Genomic DNA, 13,629 nt, shown 5'->3' with positions numbered 1-13,629 from the left:
TTTGGGATGCAAAAACACAATTTTTAAAACGAAAACACATGATTTAAGAGGAAAAGAATGCGTTTCCAAAGACTCCGCGGGTGCCTGCAGGGCCTGGCGCAGACCGCGTGGGGACTGAACCCAGGCACGGGCCGGGGGTGCTGCACGCTGGGCGGCTGCGGACAAAGCAGACATGGAGAGGGCGCAGGCGCACCCCAGGCCCTGCAGCGTTGGCCGTGCGCACGGCGTGACCGCGTGCCAACGCCGGGCAGAGCCCCACTCCAGGTCGGCACCTTCATGGGGTAGGTGCGTCTCACCCGCCACCATAAGCTGCGGCAGGAGGCCAGCCCCACGGTGGTTTATGGCCGCCACTCCAAGACTTGGAACAGCACTTGGTCCTTTCTGGTCTCTTATGTTGTAAAAATAAAGCCCTATCCACCATCTACGCCCTGCGTGGGCACAGACCCCAGGGCCTCGGCTCAGCCGCAGCCGGGAAGCAGCACACCTGACTGCCTAGTGAGGTTGGGAACGCCATGCAGCAGCCCCCCACAAGGCTCCAGGCGGGCAGCCCTCAGTCGTCCTCGTCCTCGGAGAGCTCTAGATCCTGCAGCTCATCCTCCGGCCCCTGGGCCAGCCGCCACGGCTCCTGGGGGTCCGGCCCCGCCTCTGTGTCTGGGTTTCCATCTGCAGGGAGAGCGCACAGCTACATAAATTCTGCTTTATCAGGAAGAAGCCAGCCTGGGAGGTTACTCATCACTAATTAATCACAGCACTAATTAATTTATCGCTGCTGCTGTTGCTGGGGGCCAGAGCCAGCGGGGATGGAGCAGCTGGACCAGTGTGTGGGGGAGGGGGGAGGGCGTGGGCCCAGCTTAGAGCCGATGGCCCTGCCCACCCACCGGATCCCCCATGACAGTCTCGGTCCCCAGACAGACGGGCTCAAAAACCACGGCACCCCACGCTCTCAGGAACCACTTACCCTCTGAGCCGCTGACTTCCTCCACCCTCTGCCAAGCTCTTGGGGACCCAGGCGTCCCTGGGGACCAAGCACAAGAGCCCATGGGGGTGGACCCACCAGCAAACGCACAGAGGGGCAGCTAAGGCAGGACGGGGGCCGGGGCACAGCCCTGGACCCCACTTTCCCTTAGGTCTCCTCTGTTCAAGTGGGAGAGGACCCAGAACTGCCCTGAAAGGTGGTGGTGGGAGGGGGTGACACAAGGCCTGGGGGCCCCACCTCTCTCTGGGAAGTCGGGGGCGGCGTCGGCGTCAGCGTCCTCGGCGTCGACGTCCTCAGCGACGTCCAGATCAAAGAGGTCCTTGAATTCTGCTCTGTCCTCACTCTTCCTGTCCGCCACCTTGCGGCGCTTTACCTCTGGGAAGTTCAAATCTTCCAGCTGGAAGGACAGGGACCCAGAGCTGCAGGTGAGGGTGGGCTCTCAGGGCTGCCTGCCCACTGGCCACAGCCCAAACCACAGCCCAAGCCCAAGCCCGACTCACATTCCAGACCCAGTCCTGCACCCTCCTACCCCGTGAGGCCCTCCTCTAGCCTCCAGCCCCCACCCCCATGCAAGGACCCCACTTGGCCACTTTTGGGACACTTGGTCGGCATCACTGGGTAGGCTCCCTGGACAGCCGCCCTACCAGGCCAGTGAGGAGGCCGCTAAGTGACATCAAAGCTGCAGGCTCCAACCATGCTCCTTCCCTAATTTTCAGCCATCACTCCCAGAACAGATGGCCTGCCCATACTGACACCAGGACAGGGATGCAGACAGTCATGCGGCTTGGCACGAAGCTGTCCCCTCAGGTCACAACGTCACGTACCCACCGATCAGGCCCAGACCCAAAGACAGAGCTAGAGCTCTTCCTGTACCTCCCTGCTGGCCCTTCTGGTGTCCACAGGCTGGCCTAAGTGACAAGGTCAGCCCAGTACTCACTCCTCCAAAAGCCCCAGCCCGTCAGGCCTGAGGGGTAGCAGCCTCTGCCCCAGCACAGCCCTGGGGCCTCTCCACCTGAGGGTCATGGGAGAAGCCCCCAGACTCTCCCCGGTTCTGCCCGCCATCCGCCTCATCAGAGCATCGGCAGCGCCAGCACACGGTGCAGCTAGGGTGGCTGGGGGCAGCACCCACCGACCCCTGCTGACATCCTCCCAGCCGTGCCCACATCCCCAACAACCCACCACCACCATACCCGCTCTTTGCCACTGATCTCCAGCTGGATCTCACGGTCCCTCAGCTTCCGCCACTGGCTGTAGTACTTCGTGAGCGGGGTCCCCTCCTCCCGGGTTCGCTTCTCCCAGGCATCCTGTGCAGGGAGATCCAGGGTCATGTCCCACCCCGGGCAAAGCCCCAGACCTCAGCCACACACTGACCAGTGGCCCCCGGGCCCCGGCACCAGCCCCCAGCTGACCACTGCACGCTGGTCGGACACGCCGAAGGAGACCCTCTGGCGGAGCCTGCGGATGTGTTCTGCGTTCTCCTGCACCTTCTCGAGCAGCTGGCGCACCTGACGGCAGTAGTTGGCCACCTTGCACTCCCGGAGGAAGGATTTCAGCTGCAGAAGAAGGGGGGCTCAGCCTAGCCCCAGGCACAAGGCTACTCTGCACCCTGCAAGCGGTGACCACAGGCAGGCGGGGGCGGGTCATGGGTTCGTGTGTCTCAGAGCCCTGAGGGACACACCTGAGGTTGGGGGGAGCCCCAGTGCAAGTGTGTGGGGGGGCGGGGGGGGTTGGGTGACTCTATGGCCCAGCCCTTAGGGACCTGTGGGGGTCGAAGGGCTGACGGGAGGATGACCACCAACCCCGTGGGCCAGGCAGAGGGGTGGGCAGGGGCAGGATGGATCCACCCTCCAGGCCACATCCCGCCTGCTGCCTGTCTAAATAAAGTCGTGCTGGCACACGGCACACTCATTCGTTCCTGCACTTCTGTGAATTTTTTTGCACTTCTGCGGGCAAGTTGAGCGGATTGAGAAACGCCGTGATTGCAAAACCTAAAATATCTACCATCTGACTTTTCACCAAAAACGTTTGTTGACCCTCTTCTAGACCATGATCCCCAAGACTCAGAGAGAGGACGACGCACACACACCTATGTCTGAGCAACCCTGCCCCACTCACTACCAGGGCCAGACGGGCACAGGCCTCCCTGAAATGAGAAACCTAGGCTGAAAGTAAACGGATCTCCAAGGGGCTTCTGAGAGGAAAGACCCCCCCCATCCCACCCCGAATGTCACCTGAAGAAAAGCTGAGGTGGGCGGCCAGGGCTTCCTGTGACCCCCTAACGTCTCCTACCTCCTCACCTGGCCCAGGAGCACCTGGGAAAGCATGCAGTGAGACCAGCCCGACCCAGAGCCGGGGGCCGGTGCAGCCTGCTGAGCCCCAACACCCCCAGGAGCCCTCACGGCTGGTCCAGGCCCTGGGCTGTAGCACGTTAGAGCGGGGCTGACAGGTCCTGGGGTCCTCCTGACGCACCCGGGCCAGCGCCCTCCTCAGGCTCCCAGGCATGTACCCCAACACCACGGCCCCGGGGACCCAGCTGCCAGGTGATGCCAGCACAGAGACCCCAAGCTGACCAGGCCCTGCCACTGGCCCTGTGCGGCTGTGACAGGGCTGCCCTGCTCTGGCCCCACGCGAGGGGCGCCAGCCCGTCAGGAGGCGGTCTGGTCTGCTGAGGGGTTGGGCCCACGGAGGGACTCGGGCGGGGGGCAGCGGGCACACACCTGCAAGACAGCGGGCAGCGCCAGCTCGGGGAATGCAATGCTGTGGGCCTGACCGTGCAGGTACTCCAGGCTGAGGTCGTACAGCTGCTCCACCAGGCCATCCTGAGGCAGCGAGGGAGCGGACAGCGTCAGGGCAGAGGGGAGCTCAGACCTCGGAGCCACACTCGGGCTCAGGCTCATCAGGCTACCCAGCCCCGGGAGGCCCACAAGGTTCAAGCCTGCAGGGTAGCGGGCCTTCTCCCATCCACACTCGTCTACCTCCAGTCGCCCCGCACGCTGACCTCGGTGCCCCGTGACATCCTGCCGTGACCCCGCCCAGGGCGTTCCCGGACCCCTTTGGAGGCTGGGCTCACCCGGTACGCCTTCTCCTGCAGGTTGACCTTGGACAGCTTCAGGATCACAGCAAAGTTGATGGGCCTGGAGCTCATGCGCCCCGGCCTCCTGTTGAAGTCGACCTGCTGGAAAATCTGCCCCAAGGACCCGTCAGCCTAGCCTGCCCACCCCAGTACCCTGGGTCTCTGGACACCCATCTTGAGACCAAGGACAAGTGGCCAGACACAGTGCCAGCCCCACGGCCTCACAGACACCAGCCCCTCCCCGCACAGCTCCAGATCTCTGGTCCCCAAGGGAGTCCCTCTGCCCTAGAGCAGGGCCCTGGTCAATGGGGCAGGACCTGGCCACACCCTTACACACTGCTGCTGTCCCCCTCCTGAACCCGGGCCAGAAAAACATGAGAACCAGTGTCTGGAGACAAAGAAGGGTCCCTCCTGCACAGGGTCACCATCACTGCAATTTCCTCACCCACGATCGCATCCCCACAGCCTGGTCCCGGCCCTAGTGGACCTCTAGCCTTTGGACTGAAGCCTCTCCCTACCTAAGCTACGTGCACACGTATACACACGGATACACACGCACAGAGGCAGCAAAGGGAACACAGCTTTGGAATCAGACGGGGCTTTCAGCCCAGCTCCACCGCTCACTCTAATCTTGGGGAAACACCCAGATCGACCCAAGTCTGTGCCTTAAAATCAGCGCCCTCGGGCCAGCCCAGCAGAGCAGCCGTACTCACCTGCGGTGCCACTCTTGCCTATCGGGCAGGCACCGCACACAGTTAACACCCTCACAACCCGTGTGCTATGGGCAAAGAGCCAGCACTCAGGAGAGCTGCACCGAGTTGAGGAGTAGTCGGGCCACATGCGGCAGGAGGCGTCTTCCCTCCCGCACCCTCCGCCCCACCTCGAGCACCTGCTCACCTCAAGGATGAAGGGCAGCACCGGGATGAAGGTGCCTGTGCTCTCCGAGAGCAGTGTCAGGGTGCGCACGCAGTGCATGCGCAGCGGGTAGAAGCGGGCCGTGGGGACCAGCCTGGGGATGTGGGAAGGCGGGAGTGAGCAGAGACCCCAGACTCAGACACCCCCAAACCAGCCTCACCTGCCTGGCCCCGCTGCCTCTGAACTCTCCCCACCCACTGGGCTCCAACCTCAGGAGGGGCTCCTCCCCGGCAGGGTCAGCAGCCACACCAGCCTCAGACAGATAAAAGCAGGACAGAAGGCCCCCACCGAAGTCGCAGTTCTAAGGACCTGCCTCCTTGCTCAGTTACGGGGGCGGGCACCCCACCCCACCTGGCTAGCAACTCAATTTCATTTTAACACGTGAGACAGCAAAACTGTTCCTTCTTCTCCCTTCAGGAGAACAAGGATGCCCTCTGCTGGCCACATGTGGCTCCGCCCGTCTCTGCCCCCACAGACCAGCATGATATTCATAGGCAAACCAACCCCAGCCGTGCCTCGTCACTCCAAACCTGCTCTGTCCAAGACGTCCAGGCAGATAACCCCAAATGCCTTCAAACTGCACACAGTCCCCTCTACCCCGCGTCCCCAGAATGCACGTGTGTGCGGCATCCTGGACTAAGGTACCAGGTCACAGGCAACCAAGAGGCCCAGCTGACAACAATTCTGGGATACCGGGGACAAGGCCACGGACAGCCTCAGCCCAGACCTTCCTCAGGTGCTGCCAAGTCACAGACACCACACCTGGAGGCCCCAGCTGCCAGGGGCACTGGCCAGACCCTCTGTGAACAACCCTGGCCCTACCCTGACCTCCAGGACAGCCTCCTGTAACCTTCTCCCTGTGTAGCCCTGGCCCCACCTCCTTCGGCCCTCGGGGCAACCCCCCAGCCGCGACTCACTTGATGCAACCGATGACAACCTGGGACAGGGGGTAGATCAACGGCTGCAGAGCTTCACTGGGGCAGATGGTGCTGAGGGCGCGGCCCCACAGGTGGAGGCAGTGGACGAACTGCCAGCTGTACACGGACTGGCGCGTCTCCTGGGCAGAGCGCAGTCCCCCCGTCAGCCCCGCCCAGGTGAAGGGGTCCCCTGCACCTATGCCACAGCCCCCGCCAGCAAGGGCCCTGGCGCCTGCCGCCAAGTGGCTGAGCTGCCTCTCGCAGGAGGCCCCGCCCCCACCCACCTTCTTGCGCGTGGTCATGGCATTGCGGTGGTCGGGCCCCGCCCCCACCCACCTTCTTGCGCGTGGTCATGGCATCGCGGTGGTCGGGCCCCGCCCCCACCCACCTTCTTGCGCGTGGTCATGGCATCGCGGTGGTCGGGCCCCGCCCCCACCCACCTTCTTGCGCGTGGTCATGGCATCGCGGTGGTCGGGCCCCGCCCCCACCCACCTTCTTGCGCGTGGTCATGGCATCGCGGTGGTCGGGCCCCGCCCCCACCCACCTTCTTGCGCGTGGTCATGGCATCGCGGTGGTCGGGCCCCGCCCCCACCCACCTTCTTGCGCGTGGTCATGGCATCGCGGTGGTCGGGCCCCGCCCCCACCCACCTTCTTGCGCGTGGTCATGGCATCGCGGTGGTCGGGCCCCGCCCCCACCCACCTTCTTGCGCGTGGCCATGGCATTGCGGTGGTCGGGCCCCGCCCCCACCCACCTTCTTGCGCGTGGTCATGGCATTGCGGTGGTCGGGCCCCGCCCCCACCCACCTTCTTGCGCGTGGTCATGGCATTGCGGTGGTCGGGCCCCGCCCCCACCCACCTTCTTGCGCGTGGCCATGGCATTGCGGTGGTCGGGCCCCGCCCCCACCCACCTTCTTGCGCGTGGTCATGGCATTGCGGTGGTCGGGCCCCGCCCCCACCCACCTTCTTGCGCGTGGTCATGGCATTGCGCAGGTGGACGGGCCCCGCCCCCACCCACCTTCTTGCGCGTGGTCATGGCATTGCGCAGGTGGACGGGCCCCGCCCCCACCCACCTTCTTGCGCGTGGCCATGGCATTGCGGTGCTCGGGCCCCGCCCCCACCCACCTTCTTGCGCGTGGTCATGGCATTGCGGTGCTCGGGCCCCGCCCCCACCCACCTTCTTGCGCGTGGCCATGGCATTGCGGTGGTCGGGCCCCGCCCCCACCCACCTTCTTGCGCGTGGTCATGGCATTGCGGTGGTCGGGCCCCGCCCCCACCCACCTTCTTGCGCGTGGCCATGGCATTGCGGTGGTCGGGCCCCGCCCCCACCCACCTTCTTGCGCGTGGTCATGGCATTGCGGTGGTCGGGCCCCGCCCCCACCCACCTTCTTGCGCGTGGTCATGGCATTGCGCAGGTGGACGGGCCCCGCCCCCACCCACCTTCTTGCGCGTGGTCATGGCATTGCGCAGGTGGACGGGCCCCGCCCCCACCCACCTTCTTGCGCGTGGTCATGGCATTGCGCAGGTGGAGGGCGAGCTGGCGGGTGTAGAGGAACGCGTGCTGATAGGCGACGCCCGCATCCAGGGCCAGCAGCTCCGTCAGGGTCCGCTGCATGAAGCGGACGAGGGGCAGGGTGCTGGGGGAGGTGAACCTGCAGTTCCTCACATACGTGATGTACATTTGCTGCCGGGAACACCTTAGTCAGAGCCGCCTCTGAGCTCCCAGGGCCGCATGCCCCCACCACCCAGCTCCAAGCCCCTGCAGACACCCGGGCCTTTCCCTCAGAGCTCGCCTCAGCAGGAACCACGGCCCAGCCACGTGTGCCGCAGACCCCCCCGCCGCACGGCCCTGCTTCTCGAGGCCCCGCTGCTGCTCAGCCCACCGGCCCCGGGCAGAGTCTGCAGTGCCGAGGGGAAGGGTCTTACGGGAGGCCTAGACACCCAGGAAGGAGGGAGCTGCAGCATGAATAATCATGCGAAAGGGCAAGGGCCGTGGACGGACCAGAAGGAAAGGAGGCAGAGAAGCCCCAGCTGCCCGCCAGGCTGATGCAGGGCGCTTCTAGAGGGTTCTGTGCAGGGCAGGCCACCCCAGGCTTAGAGCCAGGCAGCAGGGTCCCCGTCCTTCTCCACGTCTGATGTCCTCGTCCACTGAGGGGAGAGCTGTGCAGGCCACTCCATGTGGAGCCCCAGGGGGACCAACGGCTCCTGTCCCCATGCCATCCCGTCCCCCACTTCTCTTGGAGAAAGCCATGACGAGGACCTGGGTCTGCCCAGGGTCACAGCACCCGCGAGAAACACCGACCACAAAGGCAGCCTGCCCAGCCCTCAGATCAAGACTTTCAACCCGGACCCTAACGGAAGAGCCGGGGGCACCGCTACCTTGAGGACGGGGCTCAGGAAGACGTCCTTCTTGTGCCGGCAGACCTTGATGAGCACCAGGAAGGCCAGCACACGCAGCGTCTCCTCACCCGTGCCCCACAGGACCACCATCCTCTGTGGAGGCGAGTTGTCACCGCCTGCCCCGGGCCCCCCACCCCCCACCCCGAGCCCGGACAGAGACAGTCCTTCCCACAGCACCCGCCCCCCCCGGGGAACTCCCCGAGTTAGGGCTCAATCGGGGAGGAGCGAAACCAAAGCACGTCACCCCTCCTGAAGGCCGTATGGTGAAAACTGACCTCTGCTGTCCAGCGCATGTATGCACGTGGGTGCCAGAAAGCTGCCCCCCGCCCCCCAGGGGAGCCCGTCCTCGCGTGACTGGGCTGTGCTGCCTCGAGTGTGCCCCAAAAACAGAACCCCATGGGGTGGCACAGATGCCCCCTGCACTCCAGCCGGCAGCTGGGCTGCCCTGAGGCCAACACACCTTGAGCAGCATGCGGCACTGCTTGGGGAAGGTCAGGTAGTAGGGCACGGAGCTGCTGACGTGCTGGAGGACGGCCGCCGCTACTGTCGTCTCTGCCACACAGGCCACCAGCTGGGGAAGCAGGAGAGGTCAGCGAGGCCCGGGATACGAGGAAGGATTGGACCGGTGGATGCGGCCAGGCCCCCATGTGACCCGGCAGGCCCCGCCCCCCAGGACTGCACCTGTGTGACGGAGCTCAGGTAAGCCTTGATGTCTAGCCGGAGCTTCCCCCACAGCGGGCTGCTGGATGGCTGCCGCACCCTGCAGGGAGACCGCGCCCTCCAGCTCAGACACGAGGCCACAAGGAGGGCACCAGGAGGCCACCAGGAGGCAGGGGTGTGCCGCAAGCCACGTCCCATCCAGGACACACACAGTGTCCAGGACTCAAGGGCACATGGGCCCTGTGGTGAGACACCCCGCCCCCCATCTTTCCCATGAGTTCAGGGACCTTTCCAGCTGCATAGACGCGAGAGACACACCAGGACTCTCTCAAGGATGGCCCACAGCTACACCTAAGGAGGGGTACCACCAAGCCCCAAGCCCCCCACAGGCCACCCCACCCGGCCAGAGGGCTGACCATCCTTCCTGTCTGAGCCCAGGGCCAGCCACTTCCCCCAGAGCCCCCAGACAGACCCCTGGCCTCCAGCTCCCCACACCTCTCAGGCAACCACACTCCGCAGTCCCAGGTCTGACCCAGGCATCGCCAACCAGCACAACAAGCTGTCTTCCTTTGGGCCACGTACAGTTTTTGTCGTTGTTGTTAGCCTTGCGGCTTACGGGATCTCAGTTCCCCGACCAGGGATTGAATCCGGGCCACGGCAGTGAAAGCACCGAATCCTAACCACTGGACCACCGGGGAACTCCCCAGGCCACATACGCTTTACAGAGATCAAGTCATTTACACCTTAATTTCAGCAGCAGTGACTGGTGCCTAGGAGGTTTCTCAAAGGCATCGCCTCTCAACACTTGCAGAACTCAGCACGTTAAGTGTCTGTTAACTTTGCTAACGTGTGCAAAAGAACCAAGGACAGGGGCCCCTGTTAGCCTCCCCATGGGCTGAGGCCAGCTGCTGGGCACCTGGAGCCACGACCCAGGCGGCGCTGCCGCTTCCTCCCAAGCCCGCTGTCCTCCATGGTGACCGCTCTCCCCACTGCAGCGGCCCCCACGGAAGCCCGCACCCAGCCAACGCCAGCACCACTGAGCGCTGCCTCTTTGCTGCCCACTCACTCACTGCCTGTGGCCCTCCACTCTCGCCAGCAGCCAGCTGCCCTGCCCCCTCAGGCAGCCACCCCTACGCGGCCGCATCAGTCCAGCCCCGACCATGCCCCCAGGCCCAGGTACTCCCAGCCCCGAGTCCCGGCCTCTTCCTCCTCCCCCGCCAGGTGGTCCCGGCGGACCTCTCCCTGGAGCTTCCTTCTCCCTCTGAGCAGTGTCGGGGTGAGTGTGACCCTCCAAGCCTTTCCTGCCTCCGGGTCACGTGGCCGCAAGCTCCTGGGAGCCCCAGTGGAGCCCGCAAGCTGCCAAATGCGGGCTGCTGCTCCGCCCCCTCTGGAAACCTTCCAGGGCCTTCGCTCAACTGACCTCTCACACGGAAGTCAAGGTCCTCGAGCCAGCATGGATGGGGCCCCTGCCTAGACACACACACTCGCACCAGCCAAAGAGCAAGGAGAGCGGACAAGACTTGACTTGTCCAAAGAGAAAAGAGAGAATCCTGACCAGGAAAGCCAGGGGAGCAAAGCCCAGCACACACTCTGTGGCCCTTGAGGAATTCTGGGCAGGAAGGAGGAAGGACAGGGCTACCCCCATAGGGCCCTGAGTGTCCAGCCTCTCCCAAGAGCCCCACAAAGAGCCTGGCTCTGTCCTCCACATCCCTCTGTGCCAGCTAGGCCTAGAATGGGCCCCTAGGTCCCAGAGCCCCTGCCTTCCCCAGTGCAGGGCCCGACCATGCCGCCCCATGCCATCCTCCTCCCTCTTACCTGCTACTGTCCTTCGGGGCTTTTCTAAAGAGCAGCTCCTGGAGACAGCCAAAGAGATCTCTGATGCAGAAAGTGACCAGAGCGTTGAACACTGCAACGAGGGAACCAGAGATGCCACTCTCAGGACACAAATTGGAACACAGAGACTGTATCCCTGGTCCCCTCACCCCAGCTCACCAGCACTGTCCGTGACCTGGAACTTGCTGGTCTCAGTGCCTTCCTGTTCTCCTTGGGCGGTGGCCACGGCTGCTCGAAACGCCTGCACAACTTCGTGGAATAGCTTTGGAGTGAGGTGCTGCTAAAAGGGCAGAAGGACCCAGAATGTTGGAGGAGCAGTCAGCTAGCTGGGGCTCCAGGAATCTGCTCTATGAGAGGAAGGCATCCTCGGCCACATCCTCAGACCAAGAGCAGAGGTGGGAGCAGCGTTACGGAGCCATGTGCAAGGAACAGAGAGTCCAGCATCCTCCTGGAAGGGCCACGAGGGAGGGGCGGAGGAGCCTGAATCTAAACAATGGCTAGCTCCAAGTGGTATCTGGAGTCCTCCCTTTCCGGCCTTTCTTTTCCCCGCAGAAACCACTGCAAGGCCCTAGCATGCAGGGAAAACTGCGAGATTCTCTCTCGTGCTGAACGGGATCAGAGGGGGCTCCTCCCACCTGCACTGCCCCAGGTAAGTGAAAGAAAGCAGGGGGACGGGAGCTGGGGCGGGGTCAGCGGCCCAGCCCAGGCCACTTCTCACCTTCGCCGCCTGCGTCCATCTCTCAACCGTGGCGAGCGTCACAGAGGCAGAGCCCCTCCTCCTCCCCATAGGCCCTCTGGGGGCCCCGTCCTCCTCATCTTCCTCCTCGCTCGCCTCCTGCACCAGACACAGAGGGCCCCACTGGACCAGATGCAGAGGCCACAAACACGCCCCCGCCCCCACCCAGCTGTGCACAGGCTCTCACCTCCAGCGCGTCGGGCAGGGAGTGGAGCTGCTCCTCCTCGCCCTCAGAGCTGTCCGAATCACTAAAGTTCAGCAGGCTCTGGTCATTCTCCTGCAGGAACTCGTAGAACTCAGGGTCTTTGTCCTTCAGTCGAGAGAGCTGGTCCTTGTGCTCAGACGCACGGCCCTTACGCCGGCTGAGAAGGTGGGGTCATCAAGTCTGACCGGCTGGCACAGCCAAGGCCAAGGGGGGAGGGGGGATCAGCCTTCCTGTCCTCCTCAGAGAACCTATGAGGCTTCCTCTGCTCCCTCCACAGCAGCTGCTAACAACCAAGGCAGGGAGCTTTCCAGAGAGCAAGTTTTCAGCAGATCTCTCTCTCCCCCAAACTCCGGACTCACACGTCCGGCAGCCTCTGCACACGTGTTTCAAACCCAAGGCGTGTTTCAAAACAACGCTGAACTTGCAGCTTCCCCCGAACTTACTCTGCCCACACGCTGCTCTACCTCAGCTGTCGCTAACTCCCCCTTTCCAGGTACTCACGTGAAAGGTAAACCCTCTCTGTCTCTCACACCCAGCGCGCACTCTGCCACGAGATCTCATCATCAATACTTCCAAAAGTCTCACGACTCCTCTCAAACCAGCATCATCTCTCAATTCACTTGTCCACTCCAGCCCCTTACAACCTGCTCTCAGCACAGCAACCGGATGGACCCATCCTGTTACATGTCACGCGACGTTACTTCACTACTCAAAACCCTAGGATAATTTCTAACTGTACTGAGACGCCATATAAACGGTCTACGAGATCCAGCCCCATCACCGTCTCTCCAGCTTCACCTCCTACTACTCTCCTCGCATTCCTGCCACAGCCATGCTGAACTCTGCGTAAGGCTCACTCCCAACTCAGGACCTTTGCTGTTCCTAATGCCTAAAACACCCAGACATTCTTCCCCTACTGCTGCAATTTACTCCCTCAGGTTTCATAAAACGGCCTTATCCACTCCACCTAACGCTGCCGCAGAAGCTCCCACCTATGCTCCCTATTCCTCCAGCTCCTTCTGCTTTTCCTTCCTGTCTGCAGCACTTATTTCTTCCACCGCCCTACACGCTGTAGTTTATCCAAGGCCGAGTAAGCTCTCCTGGACCAAAAATGAATACTATTCTCCAGCGTTTCCCAACACCGGGATGACTTGGCACAGAGCAGTCACTCCGTAAATACCGGACGGAAGAATAAACAAGTCGAAAGGTCTGGGGGAGAGATCAGAGGTCCCTAGGCCTCAGTCTTGAGGCCCCAGGAGTGGTCAGCACCCTTCCGGTGGGGCGGGCCAGGACGGTTAAGTGGGTTCTGCTTACACACGGCCCGTAGAAGACGCTCCACTCACCTGGCCAAGGGACTCCCACCTGGCCCATCCGGGCTCCGGGTCGCTCCGCGCGCCGCCCGCGTCTCCGCCTCTGGGGCTCCTTCGGGCTCCGAGTCGGACTCGGAATCAAAGCCCGAGGCCAGGAACTCGTCCACCGTCAGCTCCGCCAGGCGCCTGCGGGCCATGCCGTTGGAGTCATGACTCCCCGCCAGCCCGATGTGCCCCAGCCCGGCCGCCCCAGGAACACAGAGAGGTGCAAGGGAAGCCTCTCTGGATGCAAGCGCCCGCCGGGAGGCCTGATCGGAGCCTCAACTCACCGCTTGCGGGTCCACGCCGCCGCCATAACTGCAGGCCCGTAGCGTGCGCCCCACTTCCGGCCCCAGCAGGCCTTGCGCCAGGCGCACTTCCTGCAGGCAACCCCGCCCCTGGCCCCGCCCCGCCGCGCCCCGCCAGGTGGCTTTAAGGTTCTCCTACCTTGGCTGCGGCGGCATCCAGGCGGGAGGGCGCGTTCGGATCTCTTTTTGGGCGGGAGGCGCTCGGCCTCCCAGGGTGGCACGCGGGATGAAAGCTCCCTGCGCAGGCCTGGTTCAGTCAC

The 13,629-nt window shown here is 63.6% G+C and overlaps 1 protein-coding gene across 3 annotated transcripts; it reads right to left on the bottom strand.

Annotated features, from left to right (window-relative positions):
* Positions 1-8: 8 nt before the first annotated feature.
* Positions 9-13,399, bottom strand: NOC2L (NOC2 like nucleolar associated transcriptional repressor). 3 transcript variants are annotated; one of them, XM_082654254.1, is made up of 19 exons: positions 13,352-13,399; positions 13,056-13,208; positions 11,695-11,869; positions 11,490-11,606; positions 10,931-11,048; positions 10,754-10,844; positions 8,960-9,038; positions 8,739-8,849; positions 8,258-8,371; positions 7,374-7,562; positions 5,882-6,021; positions 4,947-5,058; positions 4,047-4,160; positions 3,694-3,795; positions 2,386-2,529; positions 2,167-2,280; positions 1,214-1,373; positions 959-1,015; positions 9-663 (listed from the first exon to the last, which is right to left on the bottom strand). In XM_082654254.1, exons 1-19 carry the CDS (start codon positions 13,375-13,377, stop codon positions 551-553), a joined length of 2,229 nt encoding a protein of 742 aa, XP_082510380.1. In that variant the 5' UTR covers positions 13,378-13,399; the 3' UTR covers positions 9-550. The 3 variants fall into 3 exon arrangements, with proteins under 3 accessions (XP_082510380.1, XP_082510382.1, XP_082510381.1); XM_082654256.1 differs by having other exon boundaries at positions 10,931-11,051; positions 13,352-13,392; XM_082654255.1 differs by lacking the exon at positions 959-1,015 and having other exon boundaries at positions 10,931-11,051.
* Positions 13,400-13,629: the final 230 nt, after the last annotated feature.

Source organism: Grampus griseus (genome assembly GCF_964374135.1).
Source record: "Grampus griseus genome assembly, chromosome: 1".
NCBI classification, from domain to species: Eukaryota; Metazoa; Chordata; class Mammalia; order Artiodactyla; family Delphinidae; genus Grampus; species Grampus griseus.
The sequence above is the reverse complement of the archived record's forward strand: the minus strand, read 5'-3'. Positions and strand labels throughout refer to the sequence as shown.

Coding starts and splice junctions, on each gene's coding strand:
- NOC2L (XM_082654256.1), bottom strand. CDS start 13,377: ATGGCGGCGGCGTGGACCCGCAAGCG. Junction 4,161..4,946: donor TGCTGCCCTTCATCCTTGAG/GTGAGCAGGTGC, acceptor TCCTTGGGGCAG/ATTTTCCAGCAGGTCGACTT. Junction 1,374..2,166: donor AGATCAGTGGCAAAGAGCGG/GTATGGTGGTGG, acceptor CTGTCCTTCCAG/CTGGAAGATTTGAACTTCCC.